The 20595-nt window shown below is 38.7% G+C and overlaps 1 protein-coding gene across 3 annotated transcripts in view; it reads right to left on the bottom strand.

Moving 5' to 3' along the window:
* SETD3 (SET domain containing 3, actin N3(tau)-histidine methyltransferase) overlaps window positions 1–20595 on the bottom strand; it is a 61278-nt gene that overhangs the window by 19214 nt on the left and 21469 nt on the right. For all 3 annotated transcript variants that reach the window (XM_062627878.1, XM_062627876.1, XM_062627877.1), the window contains exons 3-6: window positions 19627–19719; window positions 14775–14923; window positions 13576–13648; window positions 12893–13149 (exon numbers count right to left, since the gene is read on the bottom strand). In XM_062627878.1, the coding sequence (XP_062483862.1) occupies window positions 12893–13149; window positions 13576–13648; window positions 14775–14923; window positions 19627–19719 (572 nt within the window). The remainder of the gene's footprint in view (window positions 1–12892; window positions 13150–13575; window positions 13649–14774; window positions 14924–19626; window positions 19720–20595) is intronic.

Here is a 20595-nt window from a genome sequence, read left to right on the forward strand (position 1 = left end):
TCAAGGTTTCAGTGTGGAAAGGGTGGGTGCCTTTCCAGCTGAGAAACCATCATAACCTTTACTTCTGCAATTCAGCTTGTGAGGGCATTAACCTTCTGTAAAAGAGTGGCCAGACCATTAGAGGCAGTAACCTCATTCAGTCACAAAACGCAAAAGCTCATCTATCACAGCTCCTAATCTGATGAGGAATTTCCACTAAAATTAAATAATATTTGTTCATTTACCAAGTGATGCAAAGCACAAGTCCTGTTACTGTAACATGCAATGCAATGTCTTGAGTAAAAGTTAAAATTAGTGTACAGGATTACACAGTGTTAAATTTGTGTTCATATCTGGGCTACCACATGCCTTGAAAAGAACTGATGTATTTTGGTGTGGAGTCATTTTGGCCAGTATATTCCATTGTGCCATTAGCCCTTGTATACTCTGGGTAAGAAAAGAAATTAGGTTTAAAGATGCTATCTCAGCTGAGAGAAGCTGACCATCAGAGTCATCTACTATTCCACTGCAATACATAACTAAAAATGCCAACAATAAAATCCTTGGTTTTGTTGGTTTCCTGAGTTTCTAGACAAAAGCCTGTTGGATTTCTGTGAAGCATATCTCAAGTACTCACAAGTCCAAGGCAATCTCTATATCGGTATTACTAAATCAGATTTCAATATTCTCAAAAACCTCCCTCTTGTGTACCACTGAAGTAGTGACAGCTCCATTTCTAACTCAGGAAAGCATCAAACCAAGTGCTGAGATTACACTGAAGTCATCAGTCCATTCCCCTTCCAGTCCCCAAAACACTAAGGGTATGGGGGTTAAAGCCAGTGAAAGCCAAAACCAGTTTAAGCTTATACCTTATTAACTTTTATTCCTTTGAACTTCAAGCCTAAGGGTTTGTTCTTTTTGACCAAACAACTTTTTCCTCCCCTTCTATGTGGATTCTCCCCTCTTTCCAGCATACTCATTAACATTGGGAGATTTCGTTATGAGCCTTGCTGGATGTTACTTGGTTTCAGGCCAATGTGTAGGTGTACAAAAAAACACACGCAACACACACACTTTCAGGGCCAGAAGCAGGAAGATCTGTCAGCATTTGCTGGTTACTGTCCCTTTCCCTGCTTTGGAAATCCTTTGAAGCAGCAGCCTTGAAGAGAAACGCCTCTCTGTGGAGCTGCTGAGGCTTTAACTGCCCTAAAGCTAAGTAAAATAAAGAATTTAGAGTGGAGGATCCTAGTGATCTATCAGGATACAAGAATTCACTTTATCCATTGGATATAAGATGCATAAGCTAATGAGGTAAAGTCAGTTCACTCACAGGAAAAAAAGGCAAGATTATTTTACTTTGTAATAACAGATTATAACTACAGAAGAACGCTTTGGAATTTTCAAACAGCCTAATTCATGAAGCGCTAAGAATTAGGTCCACAAACTTGCACTGTTATATGACTTTTCTAAGGGAAGAAAGATCATCCTACTTTGCAAAACCTAACAGAACAAATCTTACAATTAAAAAGGTGCCACAGGATTGAAACTTATTAAATCTAAATAACATTCTTGCTTTCTTTATGTCAACAATTTTTATTTACTTTCTGCCAATATACACAAGAAAATACTATTCCAGGCTATTAGGGGATTCATGTAGCAGAAGCAGAGTGGAATGACTCCTCCTGGGGCAGTGGAATTTAACTGCACAGTCCCTTTTTCTGTACCATCTACCTGCAAAAATTGTTTTTAGTTAATGCGACAGCAGTGGCATAACAGACAACGCAAGCCATGTCATCAACTACTAACTTGGGAGTCTGAAGGACTGAAAACCCACTTTACATGCAAAGTGGACGTTACCATTTGGATGATAGAGTACACAGTCATTTTGAACCAGCTGCAAATGAGTACCCTGCCTACAATCCTGTGGCATTTCCTTTATCAAACAGAGGCACGACAGTGATGGACTTCTTAACATGTATTTCTTGCTCACACCATTACAGAAACTTCCTAACATACAAAATTCTAAAATACTAAATTTTCCCAGAAAAGAAGGTACTCAGATATGACACAAATTTGTCTATACCTTTTCCTATCCTTTCACAAAATCACTTAGCTCTGAATGTAGCTCCACAAGGGGGTGATGGGATGAAGTGGGAGGGCAATCTGGCCTAAGACTAGACATGTTCTGCAATGATACCACCCTCCCTCCTGTCCCCAGTCATGTTAACAGAAAGACACACTACGTCCATTTTCTTGCATGGCAAATCTCCTAATAAAATATGACTTTAATATTCATGTTGAGCCTTAGACTCATAGGTTCAGTCTGCAATGCTTCATTCGCACAGTAAGATACAGTAAGGTACACTAAGACAGCTACAGAAAAAGGCTTCCTCACAAAGGTCTATGCCTGTATACCATAGGATGTCACTTAGCCTTTAGTCTCCTCCTGAGGTACAAGGTTTAAGCTGTTCATTTTGTTCAGTGCAACACGTGCACTATGTTCATGCACAAATTCATCCCACAATTCTACTACTAGTTCATTAAATCACAAATAAAATGCTGCGATGGAAAGCCTGAAGTGAGCTGCTTTAAAAGGATAGGGACAACATTTCCTATTCACAACCAGTCCACATCCAAAGAGTTTGCTAACAAGCATTAATATTATGTAGTATGGCCGAAATCTTGTTACCTGTGAATCAACTACTCAAGGTTACAGATCACATCAGAAGCCACTGAGGTGGAAGCTTGGATCATGATCATCTTAAAACCAAGGTATGGCGCTGCACAACCAGCATGGCACACGGGGGCATGGTAAGCTCTGGAACCAGATGTACGAAGACTATAGTACCCACACATCCTAAAAACTTACCACTTACTCTTCAACTCGCATTCAAACCATAGTAGAAGAAAATAAACTTAGCAACATATCAATCTCCTACTGTGTGGAGTATTAGCATTGGGTCTGACTGAAGAGGATAATCCACTTTGTAATTTAGTTAAATTACTAATTTTAACAAAGACAAGTCCCCTGTATAATTTTGCAATGCTTAAAGAATACATCCTTGGAGTATTCCATTCTAAGAAACATCAGCTTGTTATCATATTTTAAATTTATGGAACATTTGTAACTACCGTTATATCAGGAAAAATATTAAATCTGCACAATAAGTACAAACTTTATATGAGAAAGTATACTTGTAAATGTGTGATGATCTCCTGATGTCTGCTGAGGCACTCACTTCCACAAAAGACACAGACAGCATCTCTGGGGATAAACTCAACTGCCCCAGAAAGTGCAACTCAGTTAACAAATAAAAATAAAAGCAATCAACAGATGAGCAAACAAAACCCCTTCTCCACTCTATTGCCTGTAAAAACAGATGCTTATCTGCGTTCTCAACCAGGAGAGTGGTAGAGAACTCCATCTTCCAAAAAAATGCTTTAAAAGCCCATAATACTAACAACAGAACATATTATTCCTCCCAAATGGAGTTTAAACTGTGCAGAAACAGATTTTGTTTAGCACTGGCATATACGTTTTGAAGTGCATCTCTGCTACTCCAGAGGCAAGAGGGCATTTATGCTGGTATAACAGAATCCTAACCACTCAATATATAAAATAAATTAAAACCTACTGATTAGGAGATCTTAACAATGAAATGTCCGAATAAAGATAACATCTATATCCAGAAAGAAAGACATGTTTTATCCATCTGTCCTCCAACTTTAAAACATTTTGACTTTAAGAAATAGAAGACATCAAGTAGGACATGCCTGTATTCTGATATAGGCCAGCATGGTCCAACTGGCGCCCATCGGCTGAATCTGGACCACAGGATACCTCCATATGGCCTGCCACCTTTTCCTTGGAGGAGATAGGGAACAGCTGTTTGTGGAGCAAATGCTGCCCGAACAGCCAAACACCTCCTCCTGTGTCCGGCTGGCTGAAAGCCCAGAGCTGTCAATGTGTTCCTGTGGAAGGCAAGGAAGGAACAGGGGATGAAGACAGCAGACCTCCTACTCACACAAGAACTTGAGCTCTTCATTTGTCTGAGATGGCCAGACGCAACCCAGCGAAGCCTGTAGCTGCTTCTGCAATGGAAAGGGGCAGCCACAGGAATGGCCCAATGAAGCCCAAGGACCTGCCAATACTGTAGTCATAGCTGGGGGTGGGATACATCAGAACCGACATAAAAATCAGAAATTTGGCACATGTTTGCAAAATCTAAACCACCTTACACTAACACTAAGTGGTACAAGCATACAGTCAGTCTTGAGTTTGCTGCCAGCAAAACAGATTAATACAATATTTTGGCCTTCACAGAGAGGAAGAACACAGAAGAGCATAAATATGTTCCATTATTAACCGCCTATTGATTCATTATTGATCAAGCAGAACAACTCAGGTGTTGAAATTCAGACAAAGCAAATCAAATAGCAACACTATTACACCTTTGTAACTGCCCATTCAATGGAATTTTAAATCCCTCCTTAAGGTGACATGTATAGTAGACAAGGGAACAAAAGGGAAAGATGTTATAGGGATTACAACTGTGACATCTATCCTGTTTTTTAGAGTGCCACTGACATAACTTCTGGAAAAGGCTATTTGACTGGCATGCCAATTAAGTATAAATCAAGTGGGGGGGGGGGGGGGGGGGGGGGGGAAGTGAGAACCCCAAGGACCTACCTGATACATGATCAAAACTGTAATCTGCTTCCAAATACATTTGCTTTTGATTGCATATTGGTTGAACTCCTTAGAAGCATTAAAATATTCTCTATTAGGTCAACTTAAAAATAATAAACAGCTTCCAAACATATGAATATCTTAGAGTGTTTTAAAAGGCAGTATAGTTCTCTGCATTCAACTCCAACGTTATTTAGCACATGGAAGTTAAATGGTGGTATCTTAAAGCCAAGTACAGAGAGACACCAGACGCTGTACTTCACGCTGACCTGGAAAATCATATGCTTATTGGAATAGGATAGATTAGAAACAGAACAGAAAAATAACGAAAGAGCAGCATAAGTCATATTGAAAGTATCATCACAACTTCAAAAACTGGTGTCAAAATTAAGCTAGAGATGTGAAATCTCACCTAATATACCCAATATTGACAAGTCAAATGTGATACCAGATTTTAAAGATGCTATAACATTATTTTGAGATCTAGAACTTCATGTGCTAAAAATGTCCTAGCTAAAATGATATTCCAGTGCCCAACAGCTAATAACTGGATTTTAGAATTTCATTCACACTAAATCAATTAGTCAAATTTTATATGAATAATAAATCAAATTTAGTATCTGATCAAAAGGGATTACAGCCTCCAGGAAATGAAGTTCTCTGTCCAATAGTGCACACAAACAGATCAAAACATCTCTGGATAGATTCCTGCAAGGACTGTATTCACAATGGGTCTACAATAACACTTTCAGAAGTGCTGTCCAGATGTCAGTATGCAGTAGTCAGAAAACCGGTACGAGTGCTCCTATGGAATACTGGATACAAACCAGATGACAGATAGTATCTGAAAGTATTAATGACTTCTACCAAATAAGATTCTATTTAAAAGAAGTGTGATTCATGGGGCAGCTTCTGCTTTCTTGAGTAACAGTAGCTTAACAGAAGGCAAAGAAAGCATTTGCAAGTATTTGCTCATTAATTTAGCAAGGAAACATAAAACTGAGTCAAAGAAAACCCAATTTCCTTGCTAAAATGTTACATAAACAGGTGTCTATGCTTTCTCCATTTGTTTTAGTTCTAAAATTCTTACTGGCCTGTCTTATGTACTGGGGAGCCCAGCACTGGACACAGTGCTCTGAGCGTGGACTCACCAGTGCTGAGCAGAGGGGAAGGATCACCTTCCTCGACCTGCTTGCAACACTCTTCCTCCTCAAGCACAGGACTTTCTACTTCTTGCTGAACTTCTTCAACTGTCAGCCCATTTATCCAGCCTGTCAAGGTCCCTGGATGGCACCTCCCAAGGGGCTGAATGAGGATGACAGGCTTGTAGTCCCCTGGGTCCTTCTTCCTGAAGACAGGGGTGGCATTTGCTCTCCTCCAGTCCTCAGGCATCCCTCCCAGTCACCATGATCGCTCAAAGATCACCAAGTGTCAGATTCATAGAACGGTTTGGGTTGGAAGGGACATTTAAAGCTAAGCTAATCCAGCCCCCCTGGCAGCAAGTATGGGCATACTCAACTACATCAGGTTGCTCAGAGCCCTGTCCCACCTGACCATGAATGTTTCCAGGGATGGGCAACCTGTTTCAATGTCTCACCACCCTCATCATAAAAATATTTCTTTATCTATCTAAATCTACCCTTTTAATTTAAAACCATTACCCCTTGTATTGCAACAAGCCCTGCTAAAAAGTTTGTCCCCATCTTTCTTGTAAGCCTCCTTTAAGTACTGAGAGGCCACAATAAGGTCTCTTCAGAGCCTTCTTTTCTCCATGCTGAACAACCCCAACTCTCTCAGCCTGTCTTCATAGCAGAGTTGCTCCAGCCCTCTGATCATCTTTGTGGCCCATCTCTGGACCTGCTCCAACAGGTCCATGTCTTTCCTGTGCTGAGAGCTGGACGCTGTAATCCAGGTGGGGTCTCACCAGAGTGTAGTGGAGGGGCAGAATCACCTCCCTTGAGCTGCTGGCCATGCTTCTTTTGATGCAGCCCAGGATTGGCTTTCTGGGCTGTGAGCTCACACTGGCAGCTCACGTACAGCATTTCATTCATCAGTACCACCAAGTCCTCCAAAGGGCTGCTCTCAATACCTTCATCCCCCAACCTGTCTTGATCCTAGGGATTGCATGACCCAGGTGCAGGACCTTGGCACTTGGCCTTGTTGAATCTCAGGAGGTCCACATGGGCCCATTCCTCAAGCTTGTCCAAGTCCCTCAGGTTGGCATCCCATCCCTCAGGCATGAGTCACCTCACAATAACATCAGACAGCTCTCCCAGCACTTGTGGGTGCATTCCATCAGGGCCCATGGGCTTGCCTTATGGCTGGTTTGCTTAAGCATTCCCTGACCCAATCCTCTTCCACTAAGGGTATATTTTCCTTGCTCCAGACCTATTTCCTGGTGTCCAGGAACTGGGACTCCTGAAGGCTGCTCTTGCCAGTAAAGATTGAGACAAAGGTGCCATTCGGTACCTCAGCTTTCTCCCCATATTCTGTGTCATCAGGTCCCTTGCCCTATTCAACAGAAGGCTCATATTTCCCATAGACATCCTTTCTGTCACCCATGTACTTACTGAAGCCATTTTGGCTACCTTTCACAACCCTTGCCAGGTTTAATTCCTGCTGAGCTTTTGCTTTCCTAATCTCATCCCTGGATAGTTGGACAATATTTCCATATTCCTCCCATGTTGCCTGTCTGTGCTTCCACCCTCTGTATGCTTCCTTTTGGTATCTTAAGTTTTGCCAGGAGCTCCTTGTTAATCCATGCAGGTCTGGTATTTTTGCCTGACTTCCTGCTTATGGATTCACTGCTCTTGAATATGGAGGACACAGTCCTTCAATATTAACTGAGTTTTCTTTCTTGGGTCCCTCTTTCCTCCAGAGCCTTATCCCATGTTACTTTTCCAAGCAGCTCCACAAAGACACCAATACTGCTCTCCTGAAGTCCAGCACTGTGATCTTGCTTTTTGCTCTGCTTCTTCCTTTCACGCTCCTGAACTCCACCATCTCATGGTTACTGCAGCTGAGCTGTCTTTGACTTTAAGATCCCCAACAAAACTTTCCTTGTTTGCAAGTATGAGGTCCATGAACGTGACTAGCCACTCTCCTCATTGGCTTCTCTATTGCTTGGGTCAGGAAGATGCAAGAAGTGCTTTCCACGAAGCCCCTGGATTGCTTATACCCTGCTGTGTTTTCTCTTTAACAGATACTGGGATGGTTGAAGTCCATCCATGAGGACCAGGGCCTGCAAACATGAGGCTATTTCTAGCTGTATGCAGAAGGCTTCATCCACTCTTTCCTTCCTCCTGATGAGGCAGCCTATAGAAGATACCCACTACAGAGTCACCTATATTGTTTTCATTGGTTTTTTTTTTGTTTGTTTTTACAGATGGCTAGCTTGCTGGTGCCCTTCAGAAAAATCTGCAGTCCCACAGTGGTCTAGAGACTACAGGCTGAAAGCACTGTCTAAAGCAATGTCAAATTACCATCCTGGACAGTCCTGCAAACTGATCCTTCTTCCAGTGCATGAGAGGCAGCTACATAAAGACACTACTTACACACAGAATTCCACTGGATACTGGCTACCATGGCAAAAGCTATGGCTAGCTGATGGGCTCTGCTGGTTTCAGACTTACTATTTTCAAGGATTTTAAAAGTTAACTAAAACTATCATAAAATTGTCTTTTAGTAACACAGATTATAACAGCCTTTACTACACCTGGCGATAAGATAAAACACTGCTTCAGACCCAAAGGATCAAAAATGTGAATAGAGTTTGGGCACTTCCACATTGTCTAAGAGCACTCCTTGTCTTTATGTCTTTTGATTTACAAAAACTTCTCTGTAATAGACTACAAACAGGCATGCAGATACAACTGAAAGTCAAACATGAAGACCACTGCATATTATTTTAAAAAAGGTTCAAACTTGCCTGTATTTTCTTTAGGAATGTAATCTTACTGTGAATGTCTGTAAACTATATGGCTCCCTCTTGTGCCTATTTTACCACATGTCAGTGTACAAAAAAAACCAACCAAATATTAAGTATTTGGTGTTTGTTCACCCTTCAGTAGACATGCAGGACCCACAAATGCTAAAAGAAGTCACACACACACACCTTCCAGGGGAAGAGATAACCCTGCAGTTTACAAATTTTGCTTTGGAACAAGCTTTGGAACACTTTGCAAACTACGCATCTGCTGCAATCAAAGTACTCTTTTGACCATTCACTGTACTTTGGTAGCAATGCAGAGGCCATATATGCCTTTAAAGTCCATCGTAAAAACTTCTAACTATTTTTTAGTTTCAAATCACATATGTTTAGAAAGGTGTCAGTGAGGGTTGTAGAACCTGGCTAACATACTCAAGGGTTTATTTTTGTCTACTGAATATCCCACCTGTTTCTGCTTCTCAAACCAGACTAGGGTTTAGATTGCAACAGCTGTGAAATTCATAAAACTGCCAATTCTTCATCTGTATCCAGACTAAGCACTTGGAGAAAGAATTAGCACAGCAGCATTCTGAGAAAACCAGCCTTACAGAGAAGCCAGGGAAATTCAACCGACCAGCGCTTGTCAAACAATGTTTAAAACTGCACACCTATCACAAGCCAAATTATTTTATTACCAGTCTGGCAATCCTGTATGGAAGGAAAATGAAGCATTTGAAGAAAATATTTGTTCCCCCAGCCACTAGAAACATTTTGCAGACTAAAAATACTGTAAAGGAATTAAAATATTTTGCCTGCACAAAATATTACTTTTTTCAGTGCCTCTAAATATCAAAACAAGTTTTATGTCACGATGCTACTAGTTTTACTTTCTGCAGTAGAATAGCTATCAAGAAAATAAATATCTAGAAGATTTATAGCTACCAAGAAAGTAAATATATTGAAGATTTATGTACTACGTAAGATTTTTGTTACAAAAAGCAGATTTGCAAATTAAAAAAAAAAAAAATTAGTCTGCATACCTGAAGCAGTATCAAAATCCAGCTCACACAGGACAGCTTTCATTAGAACACTTATGCTAAAGCAGCAGTAGTAGCAAATGAAATTATGGTATACAAAAACTAACATTCACTTTCATAAAGCTTACAGAGTATACTGCCTTTCATAGTAAAGTGGTTTTGCTTTGCTTTTTTTCCATTTATATGATGAATTTTTCTCTTACCACCTCTCTTTCCCTTTTCTACATGCTCATGAATTACCCTTAGTATTTTGTGGGTCAACTTTGTTCACATAATAAGTGCATGCAAGATGATACCAAAACTCATTTATGCTTTTCTGAGCAATGGAAAATGGTACTTTGTTTTAGGGAAGACGCTTCCCCCCCCCCCTTTTTTTTTTTCCTCCACTATTTATAAATTAGATGCTCGTATTTTTGAGAGCAGAAACAGAAATTAAAATGTTTTTAAAAAACTTTTCCCAGAGTTTTCATCAAAAGCATTAATAATAGGTACCCAGCACATTCACTTGGCACTCCTGGAGACAGCTGAAATTATCTATCTTCCTAATATGACATTTACTGAATAGTACTAAAGAAACATTCAGATGAAATTGTGGTTATGTGGCAGTGCATGGCACCAAACAACCAGAACGAACCTACAATTTGCCTAATATTTATTACCACCCATTCTCCAAAGAACAAGTAAATAAAAGCATATTATTCCTACTCTATCCACCTTCATGCTCATGTTCAACATGAAACAACAGCCGTATTTTAGAAGAACACAAAACAAGTAATAAAAAGAATTTGTCAGGAGAACAAAAAAAATATGGCCTTGATTTCTGACCATATGTGACCAGAACCTGTATTTTAACAGTTTATATAAAAGGCAACAGTACAGTACTAATCACTTTCTTGAGTATACTAATATGCTCAAAGAGAATGTAGTCATTTATTTGAACACTATTTCCACAAAGGTTTCCCACTGCTGTAGATCAAACTGAACTGAATCAGTCTCAACAATACCAGACTGAGAAGTTTTCTTCTATGAGCTGCCATATCAGCTTCCATAGAACTGTAAATGCAAAAAATATAATGCAGAGTATTAAAGGCTTGTTACCAAGCAGAACAGATCACTATCACCGGGGTTCTAAAGAAAGTCTGCTCCTAAAGTAATTTCATGCACATTATTTTCTTTGTGTGGACTTTGATGCAGAATATAACTTATTTTTTAGTGAGGCATTACTTGGACCCCATTAGCTTAAGTGCTGTACAAATGATCTTTGACTGAGTTCGAGAGACAACAGGAGAAACAGTGAGTACATGCCACATGAAACCACTTACTTGCATAGCAGATTTGAGATTTCTTATTTGTTGTAACAAATACAGATTTGTTATTTGTTATATCAAACTGTTACTTTCATAACAAAAATGTTTTGTCAAACATTTAAGCTGCTTTTCATACAACAGGTATCTCGTGCTTCAACTCATGTTACACCACTGCATTTTATATACATTCTTCAGCTGTGTTTGCATCACTTTGATATCAGTCTTCATATATTAAGCCATCACTGAGAAGTGGTTCTGAAACACTGGACACATGGGAGCCAAAACTCAGAGCTTTATTCCGGATCCCATTTCTCTGTAAAATTGTATTTTTTTTTTATTTTTTTTTTAACTAATGTTGTGAACACATAACCTCTCACATAATATTACTAGTGCAGGATTAGTCAATGAAAATGATGGAACTAGTCATAGTGATAGTTTAGCTGTCTGATCAAGTATATGCAAGAGCATGAATGGCAGTTGGATGAACTGGATAATGTTACACAATACTCTGCTAATAACTCTTTGAAAACAATAAAAAATTTAGGAGTCCTGTTTGCTGAGACATTATACATCGAGAAATTAAGTGAAAAGGTCAAGTGTGGACTGGCAAACTAGAGTAGTACATGGCAAGAAAAGAGATTAGCTAAACCATCGTTTCCTGAATTGTGACACCTGGAAGGAAGAATTTTATTCCTTCCCAATATCTAACCCATTGTTTGCACCATAGTCCCTGCCTCAAAATGAAGTGCATCTTTTGTGGTTTTCACCCACTATTTTTGTAACTTTGGTTTTCACAATGTATCCCGCCACTCCTTATACTTGATAAATTGACACTGTATCTGAAATATATTAACTTCTTCAAACACCAAATAGCTATGCAAAATAACTTAAATTTTATGGACTTAAAACAGGTAATAGCAAAGCTTTGGAACTCTGATAACATTAAAGGGAATAGAATTGTTTTGTCTTCTGATGTCTCCTAAGGCCAAAAAAAAAAGTGTGTGTAGATCACACAACTGTGGAAATTCAAGTAGAGTCATACACATTTTACACAGGTTGTGACACAAAAAGCTTTGGATGCTTGGACATTAAGCACTACCTTGACAACACTACATCACCATTCACTTACAACATCCATTATCTCTAGACATCAGAGTAACAGTTCTGAGAAACTAAATTTAACTCATTTATTCAGAACATGACGAAAAGTTCACCCATCTCAAGCCTCCCCACACTCAAACAGTTACCAGATGGGCTTCTGTTTTTATTTGAAAGCAACCAAAATAATTATGTTAAACAGAATAGAAAATAAGAGTTAATCCATGGTCACTGGAAATACAACATATGTAATGGTTTTATTCTATGTCAATAACAATTACAGTTTTACTTTGTTTACTGTGGACTATGCATTTTACGACAAGTCATAGAGGCATAGGTTGTAGCTGTCTGCAGGTCACTTAGCCTGACTTCCCACAGGCAAACTTCTGGAGACTGGCTATTAGTAGGAAGTTGAAAACAACAATTGGATCATCCCTTATCATTTTCCTCAAAATAAACAAATCCAGCTCCCTTAGTCTCTCCTTGTATGGATAAAGGGCTGAAGCAAATGACATCTTAATAGCCCTCCTCTGATCTCATTCCAGTTTGTCAACGTATCTCTTGTACTGCTGGGCCCAAGATTGTACAATATTCCAGATGAAGCCTCACCCAAAGCCAAACAAAAGGCAGTAATCACGCCTCTCAACCAACTAAATACATTCTTACATATTCATAAGCCTACTGATCTGTGAAATTTTAACAGCAGTTCAGAAAACAGCAGGAAATTGCTTTAATGATTCAAACCTTTAAAAGCAATACACTTGCTCTATTATTTAGCATCACTGTTTTCACACCTTCCTCAATCATCATCATGAAAACAACAGATACTGTATATTACATTTAAGATGCTTACCTGGATAACTCTGTAGAAATACGCATACTGTCGAGCTGTATTTTTATATTGGCTAAAAACATCATGTATGGCCTGAGTTGACTGAAGATACTGCACTTCATCTTCTTCAAAATAGAGAGGAGTGTCATATTCACTGGGAAGTGTCTGGATGTAGGGCAGCCAGAAAGAGTTGGGGTTGGCTCGCTCACAAAGAAGATGGAATGCCAATGTTATATTGCCCATGGCTTGAAGAATTCGGTCTTGAGAATACAGGGATCCTGAATTAACCCAGAAAGATGATGCACTAAGTTAATTGCCTATGGAAACTAGCACTGTAGATTTACTTTAAATGAACATGATGAGATAACATGCAAGGATTAAGGAAAAGACAACAAACAGACAACAAAACAACAACAAAAAACCCACAGCTTTTTCAGGTTTCTAAAATATTTAGCTACCCATATTGCATTATGCTGCAAGTTATTTGACACAATAAATGCCACATATACTAGTGCACTCAGGCAGAAACAGAGGGAAAATTAAATTCTTTTCACTGACACTTCAAGCTTCTAGGTATTCTAAACCTTACAGCTGGCATGATAAGCAAGTCCTGTAATAAAGGAGATCAGCTAAAAATGAATTTCTCCTACTGAATGATCCCATACAGATCAACTTCTTGCTTAGGGACTTTTTTAAGTTCTTACCTAATACTGAATTTTTAGCTGACTCAACTGTCATCAACAGTTTTCTAGGAACCCACAGAAACAACTCTTCAGCCTACAGAAAAGAAAAAAAAGCAGAGGGTCAGTTAGAATTTATAATGATATGCCCTAGTGTCTCAAATCTACCATCGCCTTTAACTAAAGTTTGGTTGTTCCCCCTCCCCCTTTTTTTTTTTTTAATCAAAATTATTTTGAATCGAAGTTCTTCCTTCTCTTCCACAGCAAATTAAACAAACGCTATGTTTTACATTGTGGTAACCAAATGATTCAGTCTGCATTACAGAAAGCTTTAAACAAAGCCTTAGATTACAAAATAAAGTGCTTCAGTTTGGAACTGCTAACATGCAGATTGCCCACACAACCTCAAAGATACCAGATTATATTGCTATTAACTATGTGATCAAATATTTTCTCCCAGTAGAGATTTTTCACATTGCCCATTCTTATTTTAGAACTACTCTTCAGATTTTTATCAACCAGTAGCACTAGCCTTATTAACTACTTGCTGTTAAAGCCCTAAAATTAATGTAATACTCTTGTTTTCTAATATTCTTTCTACAGCAGCTGACTGTTCCTCAAACCTGTTTCCCCTTTGTAAAACGGAAAATGAAAAGAGGCAATCTTAAATGCTTATCTTTTAACAGTTAGTTGGCTGTGTGTGTCTATATTCCTTACCTGATGATCAAAAGATATTCTTTACAATTACCAGGTAATTTGTTTGGGGTTGTTTTTTGTGTGTATGTTTTTTTTGTTTTGTTTTTTTAATTTGGGGTTTTCTTTTTTTTTCTGGAAATTAAGTACTGCAAATACCTCTTTCTGAGGCAAAAACATCAGTGCTTTAAAAGAAGGGACATGAAAGAAGAAAAGAGACTAAGTTTTTAACAAATATGGAAGACAAGGATTCATCAATGAGGTAGAGTATTCTGGTGATTAGGTACAGAATATAGGCAGCAGAGAGAAAAAAATGGCCGATTAAAAATTCACATTACTATCCAATAGTCAAAAAATAATACTCAATTTTATCAATAAATTTATTTCAAGCACACAGATTGGACAGCATATCAGAACAGCAGTTGCATAAGCATTTAAAAGGTGGGAGAGAAGATAGCGAGTGTTTCAGAACTCTTCGGCTACATTCCAAACACGATTTTCTAATCTAAGTCAAATATTCACATGCTTACCTTTATCTCTCTTGTTGCTTTCAAACCGAACCCCTCCTCTTCAAAGTTAGCTATTTCAAAACCCTCTGTGGATGCTCCATTTTCAGTTGCCCACTTTATCAGTTCAGGGAAATAGTCATCTCTTTTTCCATCAAAGACAACAGACAAACCTACAAACACAAGTTATTAAAAAAAAATGCAGAAAGGAGATCCGGAAAGATAAAGAAGTTCAATATAAACGCACATGTAAAGCAACCTGCTACCCCACAGCAGTTCTACTCTGAAGTAGCTGAGTCAGGAGTGGTCTTATGTTAAGTGTTACTCAACAGCATACAAATGTCATACCCAATTTTCACAAACTTAAACTGCTGAAATCTTAAAACTGTTAAATTGGCTTATCAGTCATCTTAAAAACATGACCACTTAAACTGAGCCGTGATGAAATGTGAAGCCTCCCTCCACTTTCCCTTTTAAATAAGCTGAGCAAAACTATTTCCCAGCTTAATACTGATGATAAATGCAATCACCACCACATGTTAATACAGACACAAGGAGGAATTTGAGAGTCAGCTGCAATTTCATTAATTCATCACTGGAAATTAAAATAAGCAGATCCCAAGCTTCTACTCTCACATACAAGGCAGTTAGCTTTTTCCTGTAGCATATGGATTTACTGAAACAACTTAGGATTGATCATCGTACCAACAACACAGAGCTTGTCCAATTTTTTTTTGCTTTGCTTCTCCAACAGAAACATGATCCAGCTGTGAAATCACAAGCCTCATTCATTTTCTGTTTTCCCCTTTTCCATCATCTGATTTGAACCTATGAACCTGGTTATACTCAACCAGTTCCTTTTGTAATTTGTGTTTTCTTCAACCCAAACTCATGTCTGATCATGTTAAAAGTGTCCAAATGCGCCTCAGATGCTCAGGCCATGTTACGAGTGAGAAAGCTGAGCAGGAGAGATGTAGGTTAGATATAAGGAGTAAATTCTTTACTGAGGGTGGTGAGACACCAGAACAAGTTGCCCAAGTGAATGTCCCATCTCTGGCAGTGTTGATGGCCAGGCTGGACAGGGCCTTAAGCAAGCTGGTCTAGTGAAATTGTACCTGCCCATGGCAAGGGGGTTGGAACTAGATGATCTTAAGGTCCTTTCGAATCCAAACCATTCTGTGATTCTATGAAAATGTCATCATCGAGTTGGTTACCTCCAAAGATATTTTGGTTAAGCACAGGTGATAAATACATCTTTAGATTAAAGGGATTTTAGAAAAGAAGTATTAGGATATTTGAAATTTTCCTCCCTCTCCAAATCATGGATTTCAAGCCCCAGGACAAATCAAATTTGCAGTTAGAAGTGCAAGCAGCACCTAAAACTGTAGTCTTTGATGATGCAGTATAAAAACTCAACATTGATAAAGGGTTTTTTGAATGCAATGAGAATGTGATGCTGTGTTTTGGTCTTTTTTTTAAAAAAAAAGAAAGCAGCCATTTCTGCTTTATTTCATGCTCCCTTCAGTTTGCTGTTTTCTGTGGAATATATCCAGAATTAAAGCCTTACAAACCTTGTAAGACTAATTGCATAGCTTCCACAGAACTTTATTGGTGTTCATACTGTCCAGGACTTTGCTCTTTTGATTTCCAACATTTCCTACTTGATAAGGGTTGAAAAGCAAATACTAAATAAGGCTACTGGAAGTCTTTAACCTCCATCTTGTATTTGGAACCATTCTGTAGGCATCTCTGAAATTCATATATTCATATATGAATTCATATATATATATATGTTCATATATATACACCTCTGTTCCTCACATATGGCGTGGTCTGATACATAACACATTTTACCAAACTAAAAAGAGCAGCTCCTTTAAAGTACAAGCACCAATTACAAACTGGGGAACAATTTATTTCTATACTGAACCAGATATAGCTCTACTGATGAAAATCTGCATTGGAAAAATAGCTTTAAGATTTTGCTAATGAGTCAATAAAAAATTTTAGAAAGTCAAAATACTCAGTTTTCACCTTTAAAGTTTTGTATAATCAAGTTCATTTTAGTCCACGTTCTGCAAGCCAGTGGTCTATTTAAGAAAAGCAGGAATTATCACACTTTAGGCAATATATACTCATTTGTACATCTCAATATCCAACAGCAATTTATATTTCCTTTGCTAATTGTTTAAAGCCTTTATTAAGCTAGAAAACTGTGCATGTGTAGTATGCATTACTATGTTCCATTAAAAAATGGTTTTGAAAGAGACCATAATATCCAAATTATGTCTGTAAAAGTGTTACATTAAAAGATATTTGTATGTCAACAGTGTTGTGGTTACTAGGTTTTGCATCTTTCAAGGGAAAAAAATAAATGCTTTGTTAACATAATACTGTTAGACTAATTTTACCACCTCTGCCAGCAACCATTTTGCCCATGGATGATTCAATCTTTCTGGTGCAGAAGATAAACAGGCCAACCCCAATGCTAACTTTCTTCTTGTTAACCCAAATTACATTTCACAAATGTATTGCATCATAAAAACATGGACATGTGCCATACACTTACAGAAGCCATGGGACAACAAAACTATTTACCAAGTTCATCTTTACACAGCTACAGAATACAGTCACTCAAACGGTATTATCTATTCCTCCATGGGCCCTCTGCCAGTACCTGATCTTCAGAGTCTTAAAATTACTTTCATAAAGATTTTTATGCATTAGCCAGAATATCTTAAAAACAGGTGTGAAAGGGCATTTCATGCCTCTAAGTACTTGCTTTATCAAGCAAATACATGAACCACTCAAACTCCAATTTAATCGCAGTCTGGCTTTTTTGTCATCACTGTATAAATACCAGAGAAGAAAGAATTGTGTAAGGACTTCAGGTATGTCCAGAGCAGACCATTCATTCCAAGGTTAAAAGTTATTTCCCAGCCATAAAAGAGGTTATTTTTAGTAAAATTATAATAAAAGCATTTTTTTAGAATATATCTCCAAATAAAACCAAAACTAATATGAAAATAGAGTATCAACAACAGTTGTTGCTGAACATGTTAGAAGAAAACTATTCTAGTCTGAAAAATAAGCATACCTTAAAAGTTACAAAAATTGGCAATAAAACTCCATATTAACTGTGGCACCATAGGTATTTCTTTAATTATGTACTTGATTTATAGGAGATTTATTAGCTGATGTCTTTACTTTGTGCATTTAAACAGTATTTATATTGCCATGCTTTAATGTCATCATGTTGAATTGCTGAAATGTAATGTCATCATGTTGAATTGCTGAAACGCTTTTCATATCTACTAGTGTTCATATTAAAATAATCATGAAATTTAATTCAGAATGCTGGCATGTGTAACTGCTTGGATTAGTGCAGTTCAAGGAGTAGTGCTTCCAAAGGTTTGAATCTGATTTTTAGACTTGGGAACCTCAGTCCCTCTTCTTTTTTTTTTTTTTAAAGTAACGGTAGGCCTTTGATGCTGTGCCACAGAGTACATGTTGAACAGGAGAGTGCTCTGTGGGAGCAGGGAAAGGCAGAGTCCTGCTTGCCTTCCCCCATCAGTAACCTCTTTATGTCTGTAGCAAAGTGTTTAGAGCCACATTGCTAAAAGCAAAACATAGTTTGGGGGTTATCAGTTAATGGCTGTCCAGACCAGTCCCCTTTAGTCTGATAATTGTGTTTTGTTGGTGGGTTGTTTTTTTTTCCTCTGAAGGAGCCAAGTCCTGACAGGTTCCAGCTTTATTTGTCCCTTTTAGGTTTGGAGCTGATGATTACGGCTGTCCCCTTTGGAGCACTTAAGCCCAGGCTGAATCTCACAAACAGTGGGGTGCTAAATTCAGGCAGTCTAAGGCCTGAATAGAGAGATGACTGCCTTCAGAAGGCAGTTAAGTCCATTTGAAGTCTGAATCTCTGCAAAAGCCTTCTCCGCCTCACTGAGAGAAGGGGGCCAAGGCAACGATGATCAGATAATGGCCCTGCTGCGGTAGTAATCCATTCCTTCACATACTCAGTCTGCGGTTTCTCTTACCCAGTCCTCAAGGTGTGCTTAATTAACTTCCCATCTTTCACGGAAGTAGTGTCGGTTTGAAGTAATCAGTCTTTGTGAAATAGTTTGAGATCTTCAGCAAAGACTGGGACCAGCTTGTTTCAACCGTATCCTGGGCTGCATCAAAAGGAGCATGACCAGCAGGTCAAAGGAGGTGATCCTGCCCCTCTACTCTGCTCTCGTGAAACCTCACCTGGAGTATTGTGTGCAGTTCTGGTGTCCTCAACATAAAAAGGACATGGAACTGTTGGAACAAGTCCAGAGGAGGGCCACGAGGATGATCGGGGGCTGGAGCACCTCCCTTATGAAGACAGGCTGAGGAAGTTGGGGCTGTTCAGCCTGGAGAAGAGAAGGCTGCGTGGAGACCTCATAGCAGCCTTCCAGTATCTGAAGGGGGCCTATAGGGATGATGGGGAGGGACTATTCATTAGGGACTGTAGTGACAGGACAAGGGGTAACGGGTTAAAACTTAAACGGGGAAGTTTATATTGGATATAAGGAAGGAATTCTTTCCTGTTAGGGTGGTGAGGCATTGGAATGGGTTGCCCAGGGAAGTTGTGAATGCTCCATCCCTGGCAGTGTTCAAGGCCAGGTTGGACAGAGCCTTGGATGACATGGTTTAGTGTGAGGTGTCCCTGCCCATGGCAGGGGGGTTGGAACTAGGTGATCTTAAAGTGCTTTCCAACCGTAACTATTCTATGATTCTATAATACTTATGTAATAACAGCAACAAAAAAATATTCCTTTTAGCTGTCAGCAGACAATTCTTTAGGTTAATCAGTACTCTGAGTCACCCTTATACAGTGTTTCACATTTACCTTTTTGTTTTTTGCGAATTTTCTCTACAAGCGAGCGAATCTGTACATATTCTTCCCATTCTTTTCCAGGGCCTGGGGTAGGACTGCTGCATTCTAGAATTAATATCAAATATTTTTCTTAATAAAGTGTATATATATAATTTTAACATCAGATTAAAGGTCATGGTTTCACAGAAACTTTAACTGAACACTAGCACTACGTGTCCTTCAAACATGTTTAAATTGTAAACACGACAGCCCCCATCATTGCAAGCATCTTGTTCTTTAACATGGGACAGAGACATAGAGGCTTTTGAAATTTTCAGTACAACCTGCTTCAAGCATATTTTTTTAATATTCTTTCAAACATGGAAATATCAAAGTCTAAAAAGCTAAGAAGAAAAAAGGGTAAACAACTAGACCATTAAGTAGTCTCCCAGATAAACAAGAACACAAAAAAGGTCTCTGTTTTCAATAATCCAAGCAAACCGATCTGTTTACATTAGTCTGCTTGCCATCATTCTTGCTGTGATGAAAGCAAATGATAATAGCACAGAGCTTACCTTACGTAACTGAGAAATTTGCTGGTACATACATTTGACCTGCCTAACCAATGCTGGTTTTATAGATGCGTGCAAACCAGAGGGACAAGCAAAGGAACACTTAGCCAAGCTTTAGCTTTAGATTATAACCCCAGTGTCTCTGACAATATACTAAACGCCACTGTGTGGATTTCTTGATCTAAGCTGGATAAATCCAAGTGGATGGCTGAAAGTTACCTTGCATTGAATGAAATATGGCAGCTTGCAAAAAGAACATCTGATACTTGTCTTTGCTTAGAAAGTTAGATCTATGTTTTATCTTTGGTAGCAAAGCACAGGCCAATTGCATCATAAGCAGACAGCCCTGCCAACTCCTTGTCTCCTCTTTGTGAGCAATGCTAAAGAAAAAAATAATTTTTCTAAGGCAACATTTAGATGTGTCCAGGAT

Source organism: Pezoporus occidentalis, unplaced genomic scaffold (genome assembly GCF_034315485.1).
Source record: "Pezoporus occidentalis ecotype Australia unplaced genomic scaffold, CSIRO_AGI_Poc_V1 ctg31, whole genome shotgun sequence".
In the NCBI taxonomy this organism is placed as follows: domain Eukaryota; kingdom Metazoa; phylum Chordata; class Aves; order Psittaciformes; family Psittacidae; genus Pezoporus; species Pezoporus occidentalis.